We start from the raw sequence: 19,451 nt of genomic DNA, 5'->3' as shown, positions 1-19,451 counted from the left end.
TGTAGCAGCTACATTTTTTCCTTTGCAGGAAGATCCTGCGATTGCTTTTACTGATGAAGATTATCGCAGGAGAAAAGCTCATCCGAACTTTACAGATCATATAAATGCTGAAAAACTCATTCTCAAACTTGGGAAAACTGTATGTAAAAATTGTTTTTATAAAAATTGATTGATTGGTCTTCTTACAGTGAGCATTAGCTTAGTAAAGGAAATTATCAACAATTTGAATATTTAAGAGTGTTTTATTCTTTTATATGGATATGGATATCATCAATATCGGTAACATCAATTATTAATAAAATACCAAGTGCAGAGAATACTATAATGTCATTTGAAACATAAGTGTCTGCATAATACAAATCCCAAATTCTGTCTTTATTCTTTAGGTAATAAGTAAATCATGCTAATTTCATTTAAAAAACATATTGTCTCATTGGTTGTACCAGAGAGAAAGCTGAGGCCTATTTGGGGAAAGACTTGAGGATGAAAGAATGTAGAGGGAAGGGATATTAGTGTAGTTTTAAAGGAAAGCAGCATCTTAAATATGAGCAAGTTATGTTAATATTATGTTTCATCTGAATACTTGGAAGATGTTCTGGCCACACCTAGCATGTTCTTGGATAGTTTGTGCTCTTGGATCAGAAGGCTTATTGACTTTTATTCCACCCTATAATTCACTTTAAATTCATGGCTATAGAGCTGATTTGGAGTATCTAGAATACGTGTTATTACTTCTTATGTGTTCTAAAATCACTTCCTTTAGCTTCATTTGTTTCAACCAGATTAGACTCTTCATCCTGCCAGAGAACAGACCATGCCTCTCTTTGTATTTAAGAGCTATTATTAAATACATATCTCAGACTGTGGTTCACAACTCGGGAAAAGTGACGCTGTTGCTATTAGCAATGGAGTATTGTGGAGGTTATGAAAGAAAACTGGAAGACAATGAAATGCTTTGTATGATGAAGGTGCCATTTGGTCATTCTCTTTGTGGGGTAGCAATCTCCCAAAATAAATACAATTTAGTATCCATTGTAGAAATTTAGCAGGCTACTTATAGAAGGGCAAAAACCCCTTTGGTCGGGTTTGATTACGCACTTCTCATCTTATGCCCTGCTGAGAAAATAGCACTAGAAATTGTATTTTATTCTAACATGGATTTAATAGTACAGAATGTCGTACAGAATGTCAGTAAAATTTGGTAAATAGTTTTACTGTGCTAACTTGAAGTTTTAAGCCTAATAACCTTCATACTTGTAGTATTAAAAACATGAAGATTATAAACAGCCTCCACCAAACCTCTCAACAACTTCTGCCACCAGTAACACCCAGATGAACCACTGACTCAGTTTTTATGATAAGTCCAAAGCACTGAGTCACTAGTAACAAAGTTATTAAAGTAATTAGCTTCTAAATGTTTGCCAGGCTGGAATGTCTATTGAGAAGACACTGGAACAATATACAACAATTTGAATATTTTTACTACATACCTCTTGTCAGCCTTTCAAAAGAGCCCTTTTTCTCCAGAACTCTAGGGACAGCATCAATGGGTATCATTGCCTCTGTTTGGTTTCTGTCAGCATTTTGGAAGAGGAGGGCTCTAAAGCATGTATTCTTCCTAGTAGATCAACATTAGCTTCCTGTGACTGGCAGTTGTATCAGAGAGAGCCAGTGACACCGCTTGTATGCGGTGTCAGCAAGTAGATGACCTGCTAAAGCAGGTGGTTGAACTGAGGGAGGACATGGAAAGGTTGAGAGGTTTCAGAGAGTGTGAAAGTGAAATTGATTGGTGGAGCCACACCCTAAGGCAAGGGCAGAGAGAAGTGGTTGAACAAGTGATAGATCCCCTTCCCTCCTACCATCAGATAGAAGGAGTAAACTTAAGGGGCAAGGAAGTATGGAGGGAGGTCCCTCCTCAGAGAGGTAAGCAAAAACCCTCACAATCCCTTCCATCCTCCCAGTTGCCCTTGAGTAACAGGTATGAGGTCTTGGAACTACAGGGCCAGGTAAATGGAGATGGAGGGGTAGATCTATCTAGTGAGTCACCTAGGGCTTGTCACTCACCCCCATGCCTTAGAACTTCCTTAATGAAGAAGAAAATAAGAGTAATTGTAGTGGGTGACTCCCTTCTGAGGGGAACAGAAGGGCCCATTTGTCGACCTGATCCATCCCACAGGGAAGTCTGCTGCCTACCTGGGGCTCGGATTAGAGATGTTAAAAGGAAACTCTCTGATCTGGTGCAGCCCTCTGACTACTATCCGCTGCTGTTTTTTCAGGTTGGCAGCGATGAAATTATTACAAGCAGGGCAAGGGCAATGAAGAGAGACTTCAGGGGCTTGGGACAGCTGGTTAGAGGGTCTGGAGCGCAAGTGGTGTTTGCCTCCATACCTGTTACAAGCAAAGGTGAAGAGATAAATAGGAAGAGACTGCAGATTAATGTATGGCTATGGGACTGGTGCCAAAGGCGGGGTTTGGGTTTTTCAATCATAGGCTGCTATATGAGACACCTGGTTTGCTGGTGGCAGGTGGGATGCATCAGTCCCAGAGGGGGAGAAGGTTTCTGGGGCAGGAGTTAGCAGGGCTCATTGACAGGGCTTTAAACTAGGTAGGAAGGGAGAAGGGGAGATAACTGGGCCTATTGGGGACAAGCCCAAGAGAAACATGCTAGGGCTTGAAGAATGGCAGACTAGGGAGAACTCTCAATCTATTGTTTCATTTGAGGGAAAAGGTAGTTGTTTAAACCCTGTCCTGCAGGGTAAAAAGGGTACCTGGGCAAGAGTTAGTAGAGCTCACTCACAGAGCTCTAGGTTTGATTCGAAGTGCAAGGGGGTTGAAGCTGGGTTTGAACTAGTGGGGCAATGTTCTAGTATGAATGAAGACCAGAAGGCCTCCCATCTTCCAAGGGTGCCACTAGCATACTCAGCTCGCTCCCTGAAATGCCTGTACACCAATGCACGCAGCATGGGGAATAAACAGGAGGAGTTAGAAGTCTGTGTGCGGTCTAAAGGTTATGACCTGGTGGCAATTACAGAGACATGGTGGGACAGCTCACATGACTGGAATGTGGTTATGGATGGCTATGTCCTTTTTAGGAAAGATAGATCAGCAAAGCGAGGTGGTGGAGTTGCTCTTTATGTGAAAGAGCGACTAGAATGTATTGAGTTCTGTCCAGGGACAGATGAGGACCAAGTGGAAAGTCTGTGGGTGCGAATTAAGGGACAGGCTGGTACAGGTGGCACAGCTGTGGGGGTCTATTATAGACTTCCTGATCAGGACGAAGGATTTGATGAGGCTTTCTACAGGCAATTGAAAGCAGCCTCATGACTACATGCCTTGGTCCTTATGGGGGATTTTAACTACCCTGATATTTGCTGGAAGACTTAAACAGCCAGTCATTCACAGTCTAGGCGGTTCCTCCAGTGCACTGATGATAACTTCTTAATGCAAATGGTGGACAAACCAACTAGGAAAGGAGCACTGCTGGATCTGGTACTCACCAACAGGGAGGGTCTGGTTGAAGTAGTGATGGTCAATGGCAGCCTGGGCTGCAGTGACCTTGAAATGGTGGAGTTTAGGATCTTGTGTGGGAGGAATAGAATACCTAGCAAGGCCACATTTCTGGATTTCCGAAGGGCAAACTTTGGCCTCTTCAATCAATTGCTAAGGGAAGTATCATGGCAAAGGTTACTAGGTGGTAAAGGGGCTCAAGATAGTTGGTCAGCATTCAAGGACCACTTCTTCAAAGCTCAGGATCAGAGTGTCCCAATGAGTAGGAAGTCAAGTAGGGGAGCCAGGAGACCAGCATGGTTAAACAAGGAACTGCTGGGCAAACTTATATGGAAAAAGAGAATCTATGGATTACGGAAGGAGGGGCTGGCCACTTGGGAGGAATATAGGACAGCTGTTAGAGGATGTAGGGAAGCAATTAGGATAGCTAAGGCCTCCTTGGAACTTAATCTGGCAAGTTGGGTCAAGGACAATAGAAAGGGCTTCTTCAAATACATAGCGAATAAAACTAACACAAGAAGCAGTATAGGCCCACTGCTGAATGAGGTAGGTGCCCTGGAGACAGAGGATATAAAGAAGGCAGAGGTGCTGAATGCCTTCTTTGCCTCTGTCTTTACTCCTGCAGACTCTCCCCGGGAGACCCAGATTCCTATAGCCCCGGAAGGAGTCAGGATAAAGGAGGAGTTTGCTTTGGTAGATAAGGATTAGGTTAGGGATCAGTTAAGTAATCTGGACATCTATAAATCAATGGGTCCGGATGGAATACACCCGCGGGTGCTGAGGGAGCTGGCGGATGTCATTGCTGAGCCACCCTCCATCATCTTTGGTAAGTTGTGGGAAACAGGTGAGGTGCCTGAGGACTGGAGGATGGCAAATGTCATGCCAGTCTATAAGAAGGGCAAGAAGGAGGACCCAGGTAATTATAGACCAGTCAGCCTTACCTCTATCCCTGGAAAGGTGATGGAACAACTTATTCTTGACACCATCTCTAGACATATCAAGGATGAGGGGGTCATTAAGAGCAGCCAACATGGCTTTACCAAGGGGAAGTCATGTTTGACCAACATTATAGCCTTCTATGAGCAAGTAACTAGGTGGATGGATGATGGTTAGAGCGGTAGATGTGGTTTTTCTTGATTTCAGTAAGGCATTTGATACTGTCTCCCACAGCATCCTCATAGATAAGCTAAGGAAGTGTGGGCTTGACGATCAGGTAGTGAGGTGGATCAAGAACTGGTTGAAGGAAGAAGGCAGAGAGTTGTGGTCAATGGGGCAGAATCTAGCTGGAGGTCTGTGACTAGCGGAGTCCCTCAGGGGTCGGTGCTGGGACCAGTGCTGTTTAATATTTTCATCAACGACCTGGATGAGGGAACTGAATGTACCCTCAGCAAGTTCACTGATGATACTAAACTGGGAGGAGTGGCTGACACACCAGAGTGTTGCCATTCAGTGAGACCTGGACAGGTTGGAGAGTTGGGAGGAGAGGAACTTGATGAAATTCAACAAGGGCAGTGTAGAGTCTTGCATCTGGGGAAGAACAACCCCATGTACCAGTACAGGTTGGGGGCTGACCTCCTGGACAGTAGTGAAGGGGAAAGGGACCTGGGGGTCCTGGTGGATAGGAGGATGACCACGAGCCAACAATGTGCCCTTGTGGCCAAGAAGGCCAATGGCATCCTAGGGTGCATTAGAAAGGGTGTGGTTAGTAGGTCAAGAGAGGTTCCCCTCCCCCTCTACTCTGCCTTGGTGAGGCTGCATCTGGTTTATTGTGTCCAGTTCTGGGCCCCACAGTTCAAGAAGGACAGGGAATTGCTTGAAAGAGTCCAGCGCAGAGCTACAAAGATGATTAAGGGAATGGAACATCTCTCCTATGAGGAGAGGCTGAGGGAGCTGGGACTCTTTAGCTTGGAGAAGAGGAGACTGAGGGGTGACCTCATCAATGTTTACAAATATGTAAAGGGTGAGTGTCAGGATGATGGAGCTAGGTTTTTTTGCAGTGATGTCCAGTGATAGGACAAGGGGCAATGGGTGTAAACTGGAGCATAGGAGGTTCTATGTGAACATCAGGAAAAATTTCTTTACTGTGAGAGTGACAGATCACTGGAACAGGTTGCCCAGGGGGGTTGTGGAGTCTCCTACGTTGGAGATATTCAAGGCCCGCCTGGACAAGTTCCTGTGTGATGTACTCTAGGTTACCCTGCTCTTGCAGGGGGTTGGACTAGATGATCTTTTGAGGTCCCTTCCAACCCTTAGGATTCTGTGATTCTGTGATGGCTGGTGACTTTTGGATGATGATTCTTACACATTTTTAAGTTCAGTGGCACCTGAGGAATGTGCCATGTGTTAAATAAATGACAGTGTCCCTGCAAAGAGCTCAACAGAGTTCAGCAGCCTTCTTAGCCATGTGGAGAAGATCTTGCTCTTCTTGCTAGAAGAATTTCTTAGCCCTGGTATCTGTTCAGAGTGCCATTCAAAGGCTGTTGTTGCTTAAAGCAAGGTTTCACCCTCTGAGTTAGTGTATCTCCCACAGATTTTGCTCAAAATTCAGCAAGAATTATGAGCTAGAAGTTTTTGCTTTTTACCACTAGCAATTCTTTACCTTTGTGGCAGAGCGTTCAGGCTATGTAGCTTTTCTCTGAACTCACTGACTGGGATCATGCAAAATTCAGAATCCTTGGAGAAACATCTGCCTACCACAGACAGAAGAGCTCTTCATCTCCCAGCTCTGTTCTCAGTGCAACTACAGTTCCTGTACCCATTAATGTACACCTATTTCCCTCTTCAAAGCCTAGAACAGATTATAATAGCTAGAATGTGACATCTGGTGGCTTTAATGAATATTACACAGGAACTTGAACTCATGACTAAACATGATGCATGTAACTGGACCTTGCCTAGTAATTGGCTTATTTTTTTAAATTCTGTATATCCAAGTCATCTTAAGGAGTACCTTCTCATGTGTGACTTGTGACCCTAAATAAATACTTTTAGAAGAACTGAACCTGTTTCAGAGCTTTGTATTTCAGTGAAGTATAGCACTCAGTGCCAAACTGTGGTTTGTCTCCACAATTGGCTACTGCAGAAGCTCCTGCAAGATAAGTAGAATAAAATCCTTTGTGTCACGTTCTTCTTAAGGGAGATGAGGAATAGTACTTCCTGTGCTTTCATAAGAGGCAGACTTTCCTGCTGGGAGATGGAAATTCTCCGGGGCATGTTTGCAGTCTGCCCAGAGCAATCGTGGGAGCTACTGCTCTTTGGGCACAAACTGTGTCATGGTACTACCCAAGCAAACTGTGGGAGTTCTTATGCAATCTGTAATGTTTTGGTAACAACCTGTTAAGAGGTTAACAACTGAGTTAAGATAGTTTTTATTACAGTTTTATTTTTGAGTAGGGAGATAAAAGCACACAGGCAGATACCATATACTGATGTTTTAACTTGTCTTCCCTTTATATGATTCTTACATAAAGATTGACTGACACTGTTCTTAGTTTTATGTTTCTGAACCAGTATAAAATGATAATAAATCATGCTTTTTTTTTTTTTTTCACCAAAAAAAAAGGTCTCAAATCTGGGCATTTATTCCCTCTGCTGGTAAATATGGATTTTTTTACATAGTTATGTAGATACACAATGTTTAGGACCTTCACAACATGAGAATTATTTAATAATTTTGTTTCACCTTTAAAATTTCAAAGTGACTAGTCCTTAAGACGATTTTAATTCCCCCCCCCCCCCCCCCCCCCCCCCCCCCCCCCCGTATAACCATCCTTAACACTGATCCAAGCAGTAACATTATATGTAAACAGGCAGGACAGGCAAATTAATTACATTATGTAACAATGGTCAGCAAAAAATGTGTGGGTTGATCATGGTGTGTGGCTAGAAAACACTTAGTTCATGGATTTGAGGTTTTGAGGTTTTTTTTTTTTAATTGTATATCGAAATGAAAGTAAAACGATTGTAAAATCATCATTCCAGCATTTCCCACATCTTTAGGCAAAGGCCAATATAATGCAATTAGAAAAATAGCTTCAATGAATTTCAGAATTATTTTTCTTGGAAACAGGAAGCAGAAGCATGAGTTATCCTGTTCACTTCATTGATTTATTTTCAGTTATTTTAGCACAATATTTTTTTAGAATTTCAGTTCAAACATAGATCAATTCTGATTGGGCAATGCTTGTTTTTTGACAGAAACCTTAGCAATATGACTTACAAAACTACAGGATATGCAACAGTTGACTTAGCTACAAATTTTAAGTGATAAAATTTACACACTCTGTATTCTCATTACATAAGTACTCTTGTTTCTGTGTAAGCCAGTATCCCATTTGCAGCACCATATTTTTTATTAAAACTTTCTCGTTGATTTTACTTCACAGAACAAACGTAAATTTTCAACTTACATTGTTGCCTCGGGACATCAATATGGAGCTGGGGAAGGAGTCTTGCACTACTTTTTTAAGGTAGACATCCTGCTATTTTTGAAGGTTCATTTAATTTCTAGGGAAAAACCACACTGGATTAATTCGTTTTAGTAGCTTTGGTATCATAAGCTTAATACTTTTGTAAACAAAACTGACGATTTGATCCACTTGAAGTGTTTTATCTACAGTGGAAGTGTTTTCCACTTTTTTGGGTCTATATTATAGTTTCTTAGTTTTTTTCTATAGTTTTTTAATAGTATCTCCAATGTACTTTACAGTGAGAATGTATCTCTCATATTAATGGAATCAGGAAAAATTTCTTTCTTCTCAACATTTTATTATCTTTTTTTCCAAGTATTTCTTTTATTTGGGATACAAAATAAAATGTGTCAAGATCAAGGAATATTTGAATAAAAGAAAATATTTTATATTCTATTAAAAAAAAATTGTTTTTAGTAGGCTTCCAGTCTGTATTTCTCAAGAATTCTTTCCCTACTGCAGTTCCATTAATAATTCAAGAAACTGAACTTCAAATCCTGAATATACAGATTTGCCTAGTAAATAAATGCTCCTTTTTCTACCTGTAGTTAAAAGTAACCTCTTTCTCCACACATTGCTCTCTATTTGTATTTTCAGAGAGGCTGGCTTAGTGAGACGCCTGCAATACCCATTTTTGGGGATGGAAACAATTTTATTCCAACCATTCATATTCTTGATTTAGCAGCGTAAGTAAAAAAAAAAAAAATTAAAAAAAATCCCCTGGACGATAACTAATACACAGCTAGATGACAAATCCAAATCTACTAGAGAGTACTGTTGCTTTTATGCAGTGGGTTTAAGAGCATTCTGCTACTAGGCATAGAGTTATGGAAACCTTATCTGACTGTTGCACTAGTACTAAGATTTTAAGAAATAACTAGCAGTAGTCCATTCAGAGTGTGATACCAATTAACTAGCACAGAAATGGATCTGGGCTCTACAACAGGCTAAGGTAGTATCTTCTACAGATGTTGTTTTTTATCCTTTAAACTTCTTTCCAAATTCCATATAAAATATCTAGCTGTGCTTCTTTATTAAGGAAAATACATGCTCTGAAAAGTTCTGCAAGATTCTACAAATTCTTTGTACTGTTTTTGAAAAGCATTCAACAACAAAATCCCAGTATGCTTCTCCAACTACTGGCCCTGACTGCGTTTGCTATGTTTCAGAGTGTTACAAAATGTAGCAGACCACAGGCCCAAGTCTCATTATATCCTTGCAGTAGATGGATCTATGCACACTCTGCAAGAATTAGTAAAGGTAAGAGATTTGATTCTTCCTTTTTTTTTTTTTTCCCGGATATCTTCAAGGTTTTAAAAAACACACATTTTACTAAAGTAGTGGTTCCTAGGTCTTCCTGAATTATCTTGTGTAATGACATAAAAAATATTTTTAAATCCTCTGAGACTTCTGTCCTTTGAACAAAATACATTATTTGGACTTGAATTTGCACAATTAACTCTTGCAGTATTATTGTTAACCTAAGTAGAAATTTTACATAAGAAAGTTACAGGATTCACAGTACTGTAATTAGATACTGAAAGTCTTCAGGCTTTTTTTATTATAATAAATGAAAGAACACCCAGATACATACGATCTATTTGGGAGCAGTCTGTGTGAATTTTGTAAAATACTTTCCAAGAAATACTTTCCAAAAAGTACTTTGAAATACTTTGGAAACCTCCTGAAGTTCTTTAATGTGGATAGCAAATATGGATCAGGGTGAACAAGCTGATGCAGTCTTCCCAGAGACTTTCAAAGTAGTCTTTCACCAAAAGCTGTTGAGAAGCAGCTAGGCACCCTAAGAAAAGCAGTTGGGTGCTTTCATGGATATGTCATTGTTTACAAATGGGAAATAGAGGGCAGGAGTCAATGGACAGCTCTTGTCGAGACAGGAAATACCCAGTAGAGAGAGACCTGCAGAGAGCTACCTTGGCAGGAAGCTGAACCAGCCAAGGTACACGGGACAGAAATACCTGGAGAAGTTACTTAAATACACAGTAGCTATTTATAGTTTAGGAAGTCTCTGAGCTGAAAATAGTTGAAGATTAGAAGAGTATCTGGAAGGAGCATCCTATCTGCTTTTCCCAAAAAAAGTGGTAAATGCTCCATCCCTGGCAGTGTTCAAAGGCCAAGTTTGACAGAGGCTTGGTGACATGGTCTAGGGTGAGGCGTCTCTGCTGACTGCAGGGGGGTTGGAACTAGATGATCTTAAGGTCCATTACAACCCTAACCATCCTATGAATCTATGATTCTTACTTTTGTTCACTAATGTCTGCTAATTGACATCATTTGAGACAGAATGCTGGCATATATGTAGATTTGATCTGTTGCTCTATATCAATTTTTACAATTTTATGGAATCTTTTCGACTGCAGTTTTGGGTTGTGGGTTTTTGTTGTTTGTTTTGTTTTGTTTAGTTGCAAGTACTAAAAAGGAAGTGGTGTATAGCAAAACAAAGCTGTTTAAACCTACATTGAAGTTAATATACTGTTCTTTGATCTATTTCAAATCAGTATACTGATTTTTCAGGTATTAGTGTAACATAAAATTTAAAGCACATTTTATACACAGAAATACCGTTCAATTTTTTTCTAAGAATTTTATTTGATAACTATATTTTTCTTTTCCTGATAGTGTATCAGTAAAAATGTTGGAACAGGAAGAACTGAGAAGATTCCAACAGAAGATGCGCTCCTGAGCAAAGGCTTAACAGTCAGTACTTTCCTTCTTTTTATTACTTAAGGAAAGAATAAGTATAATAACATGAAATACAGGTTATTTTTTTGTTTCACCAGAAAAAATAAACTCTAAAACATGCCTAAAAATATATAAAGTGAGTTTAACTAATATCTTAACCATCATAGAAGAGATTATTTTGAGGATTTACAGCCTGATTTAGAAAAGCGCTGAGCATACTAGAGCATTCTAACAAACCTACACAAAATGATAAAAATAACAAAAAAAAAAAAAAGTTAATATTGAGGTGCCACTAAGGTTAATGAACACAGCATACATAAATTATCTTGTAATTATCTAGTTACCTGGAATAAACTGTTCATAGGAGAAATAAACAAATTAGAACCTGGGTAGTTTGAAGATGGTACTTAGTAAATTTATGAAAGAGGTTATTGCCTGCAATTATATGAAATCTTTGCATTGTACAGAATGGTTGTTTAATGTTTCATGTTTTAATAGTTCATGAGAATATTTAAATACCAATATATATGGAAAATATTCATATTTTTAAAAAGCTTAGAATGCCTGTTTTGCTTTGTGCACAAAACTTTTTTTCTTATGCTTTAATTCTTTCCATTATCACCCCTCCATCCTGGTCTTTAGTTTAAGCTGTGTTCTTTTTAACAGGCATAGATTAAGCCTGTAAATAAATGTAGCTTTGCTCCCTCAGCAAATGCATTTGGATATGTTGCTTGTCAACCTGAGAATGGAATCTGGGCTTGTGAAAGAGTCTTTCAACATTAAGTGGGTTGCTCAGGAGGGACTGGTGGAGAACATTGAGCAAATTGTCAAGGAATACAAGCAAAGCCGAGGATTACTGGTAATGGTTTGGTGTATGCTATTTCAAAGTGCATCTTTCTTTTTTTTCTTCAACAGAAATGTCTATATAAAATGGTTATATAAACACAAACTTTAACTTCTTTAAGCAAAAATACATAGAAGACTGATACAGCTTAGTGAACATAAAACCTGGAAATTTAATGAACTAGTTAAAAAAGAAGTAATATTCATTAAAACAATAATCCTTTTCTTTCTTTTATGCCTAAAACTGAAACCCTGTAAATGCAAATAAGCTTCCTGATGGAGGAGATGCTGCTGTGAAACCAATTTCTGCATGCAATATATGGCATCCCTGGTATATTTTTCTCCAAGAGCACAATAACTGTATCTTTTATTTAGACTTTTTTATAATAGTCAGTAGTTAGGTGAGTATTTTGTGTCCATTATATTTAGTGAGCCAGGATATTCAACTGCAGTGCATTTTATCCTGCTCTGTTGCATAATGTTCTGAGCAACTTTGCTGTTTCCTGTATTAGCTTAACATTTAGAATTTCCATATTGAAATGTATAGGGAAGGTTATCGAAAGGTCCAGAAAAAGGCTGTCATACCTGCACATATTTATTGATATGATCAAGCCATTCAGCGTGTATAAATCGTGTTCAAACTTTGAACAGAATTTCAGGAGGTGTAAAACAAAATACTACTACAATTGCTCGATGTTATTAATTGAAAGTGCTTGTTTACCTCTGGAAGGAATATCAGGTCAGTGGCTGGGTTAAACTGCTCCATCTGACTACATATGCATCTAATTAAAAAAAAGAATCAGTACAAAATACACACATACAAGTGGATCTGAAATTTCTGAGGTCAAAATAACCATTGTAATGACAGCAACTCCACCTCAGCTGGGAAACACAGCTAGGGCATGTGTATAGTAGTCTGTCTGCCACCTCATTCCAGAATTCACTGGGTCCTGTTTATAGGGTTGTGTTTCATCTCTTTTGATTATACAAACACTAATAGTGCCACCACAAAACAGTCTGTGAGTCTACTAAATAGAAGCATACTTTTTCTCCAATGGTAACATCATACATTTAAATTAATTGTGTTCCTCAAAGCCTGTGGATGATGCAGGAGATACTCAGGGAGAAATATGCAAATTATTAAAACTAAAATGTATTTTCTGGTTTAGTTATAATTGTTATTTCCCATTAGTTATAGTAAAAAAGAGATTGTTCTTTTACATAAAAACATCCCTATTGTTTGAATGATGTTATATCTTTATCCTTTTTTTCCAGTCTCTCAAAATTTTCATTCATGGTCCTCCTGGGGTTGGCAAATCTACCATTGCTGAAGAACTCTGCAAACACTACAAGCTACATCACATAAAATCAAAAGATGTGATTTCTGAAGCAATAGCAAATCTGGTGTGTTGGTGTTTTCTAGTATTACTAGTATTTCAATTTCTGTGATTTCAAATTGTATGGCATAATTTAAAGATTAGTTTTAATTCCATTATTTTAGAATGGAAATATATTTTGACATTCTGATCACCTCTGGAGAGGGCATTATGCTCTTTCTGGAGACTGAAGGTTGTTCAGTTTCTCACTGTCCAGGAGCTTACATAAAATGAATTATTAATTTTTTTTTTTCTTCTTTTACTACATCTTTGTATAAAACAAATTTGCGTATGGAATTTCTGAGCCTATTCTTATTGTCTTTTTGTCAGGAAGAAATTGTGGCTCCTAAAGACCTAGACACTGACAATGTGGGAGAGGTGGGAGAGGGAGATGATGGTGAGGAAGGGGAGCAGGGTGAAAATGTAGAAGACGCACAGGAGTTATTAGATACAGTAGAAGAAAACATGGAGCAGAATGCAGGTAGGAAGCACAAAGTACTAAGATGGGATTTAGGTAGCTAGTGCAACCTTATCCAATGGAAAATCAATCAGGAAATAAACTTGTGCTGTAGAACTTTTACTTCCTATTATAAGCAAGAATCATGCCCTGTCCATTTGTACGTATCTGTACACTATTTAAAAATCAAATACATTATAATTACACTATGTAAATTGTATATTAAAAGGGATATGTTTTTAAAACACTGTGTTTTTTTAATTGTAGAACTTCTATCTTTCTACTTTTTTATAAGTTTTATATAATTATTTTGAGCCTATAACTTGATATATAAGTAACAATGATACACTCGCATAAAATTCTTGGCTGCATATTAATAACATGTTTTCTTCTTGGAACAAGGAACATAATTTATATAAAAGTTGGTGAATAATATCTTTATCAAATTTGCAAATAAGTATTCTAGTAAGAAAAATAATTAGCGCACTGTCATACAAGCTTGTGGTGGGTTTTGAGTACCTTATACCTCATTTTGGCCATCTCTACAGTGTAATTAGTATTTAGTGAATCCTGTAAACAATTTTAAAGCCTGCAGATTGAAAAAGGTCTAAAAAAATTGCCATTACTAGAAAGTACTAATTCTCATCTATATATATGAATAAAATCATGTAGGTTTGGACTTAGTGCTTAACATTTTCCATGTGTTATAAAGTGATACCCCTTAAAAACACATTCTACTACTGAAGGTTTACCTCATTTGGATCCTGTGTAGCTCTAAAACAATGAATTTGTAACACACCCAGAAGCTTCAATAATGAGATCCATGGCAGCATCAGCTCTGCATGTCTTGATTTGTTGTTAAAAGTAATAATGCCTTTTAAAATAATAACATACTGTTATGATCACAAGGGTTTATAAATATTTAAGACTTTTAAAAGCCAAAGCAAAACAAAGTAGAAAAGTGGAATCAATGGTTGCAAAAGGAGAAAAAATCAGCAAGAAAAACCCCAAACTTTTTACTCCCACATATTTGTGCAACAATGTAAGCCAAGTTAATTGACCAGTTCATATCTCATCTATTAATCTGAAAATGAAACCTGCAAAACCTATTTCATGCCTGTTTTGCAGGACTATCTTTAAGTCTTGCTATTAATTGTAAACAGAAAATTATTTTTTTTGTCTCATGGGTTTTTTTTCCTATATGTTTTTTTTGCTGCTTCCATTAAAATCTGATGGTATTATTTTAAAAGCAAATAGACAAAGAAGAAAAAACCCGACAACAAAACCAAAAATGCTATTGTCATGTTTAGTATCTTAAAAGTTTTAATATTTATAACCTTGTAAACAGAAATGTAATTTTATTTTGTAGCTACACTTTTATATCCCATAGATCGCTGACAACATGTAATATACAAACAGTAACTCAAATTACTTTTTTTGGGGGGGGTCTAAATAGAAGTTTCTCCAATAAATAAAATGTTAGTAAAATAATTTCAGATATCTCTTTGCTATAAACTAGGTACCTATTAACCTACTTTGTGTCTTAGGTCAACTAGATGATGAGTATATTACTAAATTTATGAAGGACAAGCTCAAATCAATGCCTTGTAGGAATCAGGGATATGTTTTAGATGGGTTCCCAGAAACCTATGAACAGGCAAATGACCTTTTTAATTGTAAGTACTGCTACTTTTTTTTTTTTTGTATTGCTACCTTTTTTATTGCTGCTTATATTGTCATCATTATTGTTCTCAGTGCCATATTAGTTGAAGTGCATCAGCACTGCAGTGACTGCAACACAGGACACAAAACAAAACTGTTTTCATATGATGCTTAAAATTTAAGAAAGATTATAAATCACCTTATTTAAATTAAGCACAACATAGTTTTCATACTTTCCTGGTGAAGTGCTAAGTAAATGCACAGATGTGATGATACATTCTTCTTCTGCAAAAACATTCGTTCTACTCAAGCAAACTCTGAGGCAGAATTTCTTCATAATATTTAAAGGGCTGCTTAATGAGCGGATGCAGCCAGGGCAGCAATATATGTTTTACCAGCCAGGTTAGAGTGGCTGTGTTAGATCAGCTACAGTAGATATGACTTCAGAGGAGCTCCGCAACATACATTTCTAATTGTGAGCAACCACTGTCCATGCATTAGGACCAAGAATTATCTCCATGTGTAAATTACATTGTGAGATTTGAAGGAAAACAGAAAACAGTCTCATTCAGTTTATTCTGTTGGGCTGTAAATCATCATGCTCATCAAGGCAGTTTACTGAGTATTCAGAAGAGCAGCCACTCAGTGGCAGAAACCATTTTAACCATAATACTGTGAAATATTTCTACTCACTGTTCTGTGCCTTGTCTCCATTTGTGTCAGAATGATGTACTTTGCAAGGGGGAGAGGCCAGGGTCAGGACATCAGTGTTAAAGTTGGACACATTTTAAAATTATATATGCATGTGCATACTTCCGCTGTATAGGCAAACAACTATCAGTGTCCCAGGGTAGAATTCTGTGGTGGCTTGCAGCACGAATTACATACTGAATCCTCTGTATGGTTTCCAGGACAGATTGGTTTCCAACAATTAGTATTATTTGAATATGGACAAACCTGTGTATGTACTGGGCACATTTTTAGGAAATATAATGATAGTGTTGCTTCAAATTAAAATGTCAATCATTTCTTACTTTTGTTTTAGTGGAAAGTGAAGATGAACAAGGAGCAAAAATCAAAATATCTAAATATGATACATTAATCACACCTGGTAAGTTTGATAGATTTCTTTTTAAATAAATTGAGGAGTTTTCAAATGCTGCTGCCACCAGCAAGGAGTCTAAAATACACTCCATCTGTTCATATTTAACACAGAATAAATATCTAATTCATGTAATGCTGCTGCCCTTTATTTGAAAGTGAACAATTAACCAGAAGGAAGGTTTGGGTTCAGTTTGTGGATATTTTATTCTTTTTGGTTGGTTTGTTGGTGTTTGGTTTTGTTTTTTTTTTCTGCGAAAATGCCGTCAACTGTTGGCTGGTAACAGTTATTATTTGTGAGATTAAAAATAAAAAAAATATTAATTGTGAGATTAAAAATACAGAGTGACAACTTTTGGTGACTTGACAGACAAGTGAGTTGTTAAATTTTCCAGTGTTACTTGCTGCATTCATAATATTATCTTTTTTTTTCCCCTCCTATTCTTATTGCATGTGTTGGTTGTATGAGAGCTTTCTCAGAAAATGTGGAGAACACTGCATTGCTGTTCTTCAGGTTTTTGTGCTGCTTACCGGAGGATTAGTCTTGCTGATAGGGCTAAGAAACAATTTGATGAAACTAGAGTATGTAGCTTCTTTACAGATGTGTCTCTTAGTATTGTTAGATTGCTCTAACTGGAAAAGTGGAATATAAGCATTTGATAATTAAAGTCTCTATAAAGATAAACAAGTCACATTAATTTATGTTGGATTATGTTTTAACGTTTAATATTAAAATACGTAAGAAAGATGAAAGACAATAAAAACTATGGGCACTGATAATGTGTTCTTCTTCACAGAATTCGTTATTTCATTGACTGCATCTGATGAATTCCTTATAAACAGAATAATAAATCTGCCAGAGAGCACTGTTGCTGGAACTCATTATACCCCGGACCGGTTCCTGCAAGCTTTGAATGTTTTCAGAGAGTTAAACACAGATGATAAGACTGTTCTCAACTATTTTGATGAAATTGAAATACATCCTCGGTTTATAGGTATGGAATAATAAAATTAGTAGATTAAGTATGCAACTGTGCATATATAAATAATATTTTCATTTCAGTGTACATATATATTTAATTATATACCTGCAAAAATATCTGTAATACTCATACGGATTCTAGATTGTTTTCGTACAGTTAACTTGTTTTGGTTTGTTTTTTTTTTTTTTTTAAAAAAGAGGTTTAATTGTTGATTTTTGTAGGCTAAATGATTTTCAAAATAATTTTCTGATTTAGGATCTGGCATCCTTTCACACTGGAGTAATAGACTTATGGACTTTCAGTATTATTGTTGCTTGTATTTTTTCTTTAGACTTATCCTCAGATGTCATGACAATATATGGTTAATCTGTAAATAATGAAGCACGAAAGAAAATGATTGGAAATTAAAGGTAGAAGGCTAGGACTGAATCTGTTTTGCGCTATACCTGTGTGTGAGAGAATTTGTCTTCTCTACGAACTATCTAGAAAATTGTGATCTCTGGGAAATGTTGAGGAGACTACTAATTGGTTGTTCAAAACCAGCAAGATCAGGATGACAGCATTCTTAAGGAAAATTGTGGTGGTAGGGTTTTTTTTGAGTGGGAGAGGAAAAGGGAAACAAGGAAAGAAAAAAAGGGAAGCAACGAAAGAAAAAAAGGGAAGACCCCACATCTAAAATCAATCTGCTGATATTTGGAATGTCCATCTGAGATGACTTATGACAAGTTAATTGTTGAATAACCTCAGCCATAACTGATTTCCTAAGTTTTCTTATTTAATGTCAGTAATGGAAATTATCTTGAGAATAATACCATACATATTAGGAAGTGCAGAGGTGCAAAAAAGTAATGTGTTAGTATAATCATTTTAGAATTGAGGTAACTCTACCAAACAAAGTAAATGTAAGAAATAGTAAATATTAAGGCCTGATGCCATCAATTGGTCATATTCCTATCTCACACACTTCTGGATACGCAAGCAGTAGCACTGTCGAAGACTGTCTTTTATTTTGGTGGGGACTATAAAGTGTATACTCTATGATAGAATGTTGCAGTGTTTTCTGCTAAGAATTACACCAAAGATTGCCCTTAAACTCTATTCCAAATAAGGAACACTGGCCTACTAATTTTAGTTTTAATTTTTAATTTAATTTTAATTACTGAGGTATAGAAACTGTGCTGTTCAGTGACTTCCAGATGATTTTCACATTCATGAATGTGAATTCATGAACACATTTATGGTGTTAATTCTCATCTTCAAAGAAGCATTGTCTTTAGGTCCTGCTTATCTCAGGAACTCTCTCTTTACCTATATTCATATCACCAATTTCTACTCTCTGAAGACGCAAGCATATAGCTTTCTGTTGTAAAATGGTAACAACAGATTACAAAGATAACTTCAGTGAGGAACCTTCAGCTCTGCCAATACCCCTCCATTCTAGCTGATGTTCCAGTTGGTTTATCAGATCCATAAAATTAAGTACAATCAAATTTAAGCAGAAAGCCACCTGCTTTCTCAGTCATATTTTGAAGGAACTTGGTAGGAAATGGTTTCAGAAATTTTGCCTGTTTTTTTAAATATTGACTAAAAATAGTCAAAATTTTCTTCTACCTTAATTTTAGAAAATCGTAATGTATGGCTTTATGAATTACTTTTATGACTATTATTTTTCCTGAGTCTGAAATATGATTAGTACAAAGGAGTGCGCTTCAAGATTCTGGAAATCCTACTTTGCTACAGTGACTCACTCCATAAAGTCTCCAAGTCAGTTATCCTGTGTCATGTTTTTCTCATCTGGGGATAGTGATACAGGCATATTAGATCACCTACAAAAAACATGTTAAACTTTTAACAGCAATTTCCTTTGAAGACCTTAATTTCTGAACTCCTTTATTAGTGACCTTTCCTCTCAATTAGCATCAAAACTAATTTTTTGTGTATGTATATGTATGCATATATATATTTCTGAGGCTACATGTAGTTAATTAAGATTTCTGTAATATTTTCATTGTAACCTTGCTTGGCCATGTAAGGAAAAAATGTAGTCCTTGAGACCTCAAATCCAATGCTGATAGCATTCTTAGCAGTACTATAAATGACTAGAAAAGTGGTTTGCTCTCCAATTTGTATATCCAGATGAAGCTAAAATTGCAGAAACAATAGACTGCTTGACATAGAAAATGTATTATTCGTTCAATTTAGAATACTTCAGGAAAGAGGTGATCCTGCCCTTCTGCTCTCTTGAGACAGTACTTAGAGTACTATGTGCAGTTCTGGCATCCTCAACATAAAAAGGACATGGAGCTCTTGGAGAAAGTCCAGAGGAGGGCCATGAGGATGATAAGGGTGCTCA

At 37.2% G+C, this 19,451-nt stretch overlaps 1 protein-coding gene across 5 annotated transcripts in view; it reads left to right on the top strand.

Moving 5' to 3' along the window:
- Positions 1 to 19,451, top strand: part of AK7 (adenylate kinase 7) — a 29,543-nt gene that overhangs the window by 3,989 nt on the left and 6,103 nt on the right. For 2 of the 5 annotated variants that reach the window (XM_057398990.1, XM_057398991.1), the window contains exons 5-15: positions 29 to 139; positions 7,893 to 7,976; positions 8,574 to 8,662; positions 9,146 to 9,236; positions 10,614 to 10,691; positions 11,386 to 11,535; positions 12,795 to 12,923; positions 13,226 to 13,376; positions 14,900 to 15,028; positions 16,060 to 16,125; positions 16,913 to 17,110. In XM_057398990.1, coding sequence (XP_057254973.1) covers positions 29 to 139; positions 7,893 to 7,976; positions 8,574 to 8,662; positions 9,146 to 9,236; positions 10,614 to 10,691; positions 11,386 to 11,535; positions 12,795 to 12,923; positions 13,226 to 13,376; positions 14,900 to 15,028; positions 16,060 to 16,125; positions 16,913 to 17,110 — 1,276 coding nt within the window. Of the gene's footprint in view, positions 1 to 28; positions 140 to 7,892; positions 7,977 to 8,573; positions 8,663 to 9,145; positions 9,237 to 10,613; positions 10,692 to 11,385; positions 11,536 to 12,794; positions 12,924 to 13,225; positions 13,377 to 14,899; positions 15,033 to 16,059; positions 16,126 to 16,912; positions 17,111 to 19,451 lie in introns of all 5 variants that reach the window. The other 3 variants (XM_057398992.1, XM_057398994.1, XM_057398993.1) reach the window with 3 other exon arrangements.

This window comes from Pezoporus wallicus, unplaced genomic scaffold, assembly GCF_028554395.1.
Source record: "Pezoporus wallicus isolate ANWC-B61680 ecotype Strahan unplaced genomic scaffold, APGP_CSIRO_Pwel_v1 contig_8218, whole genome shotgun sequence".
In the NCBI taxonomy this organism is placed as follows: Eukaryota; Metazoa; Chordata; class Aves; order Psittaciformes; family Psittacidae; genus Pezoporus; species Pezoporus wallicus.
Note: the sequence above shows the minus strand (reverse complement) of the source record. Positions and strands in the feature narration are given on the sequence as shown.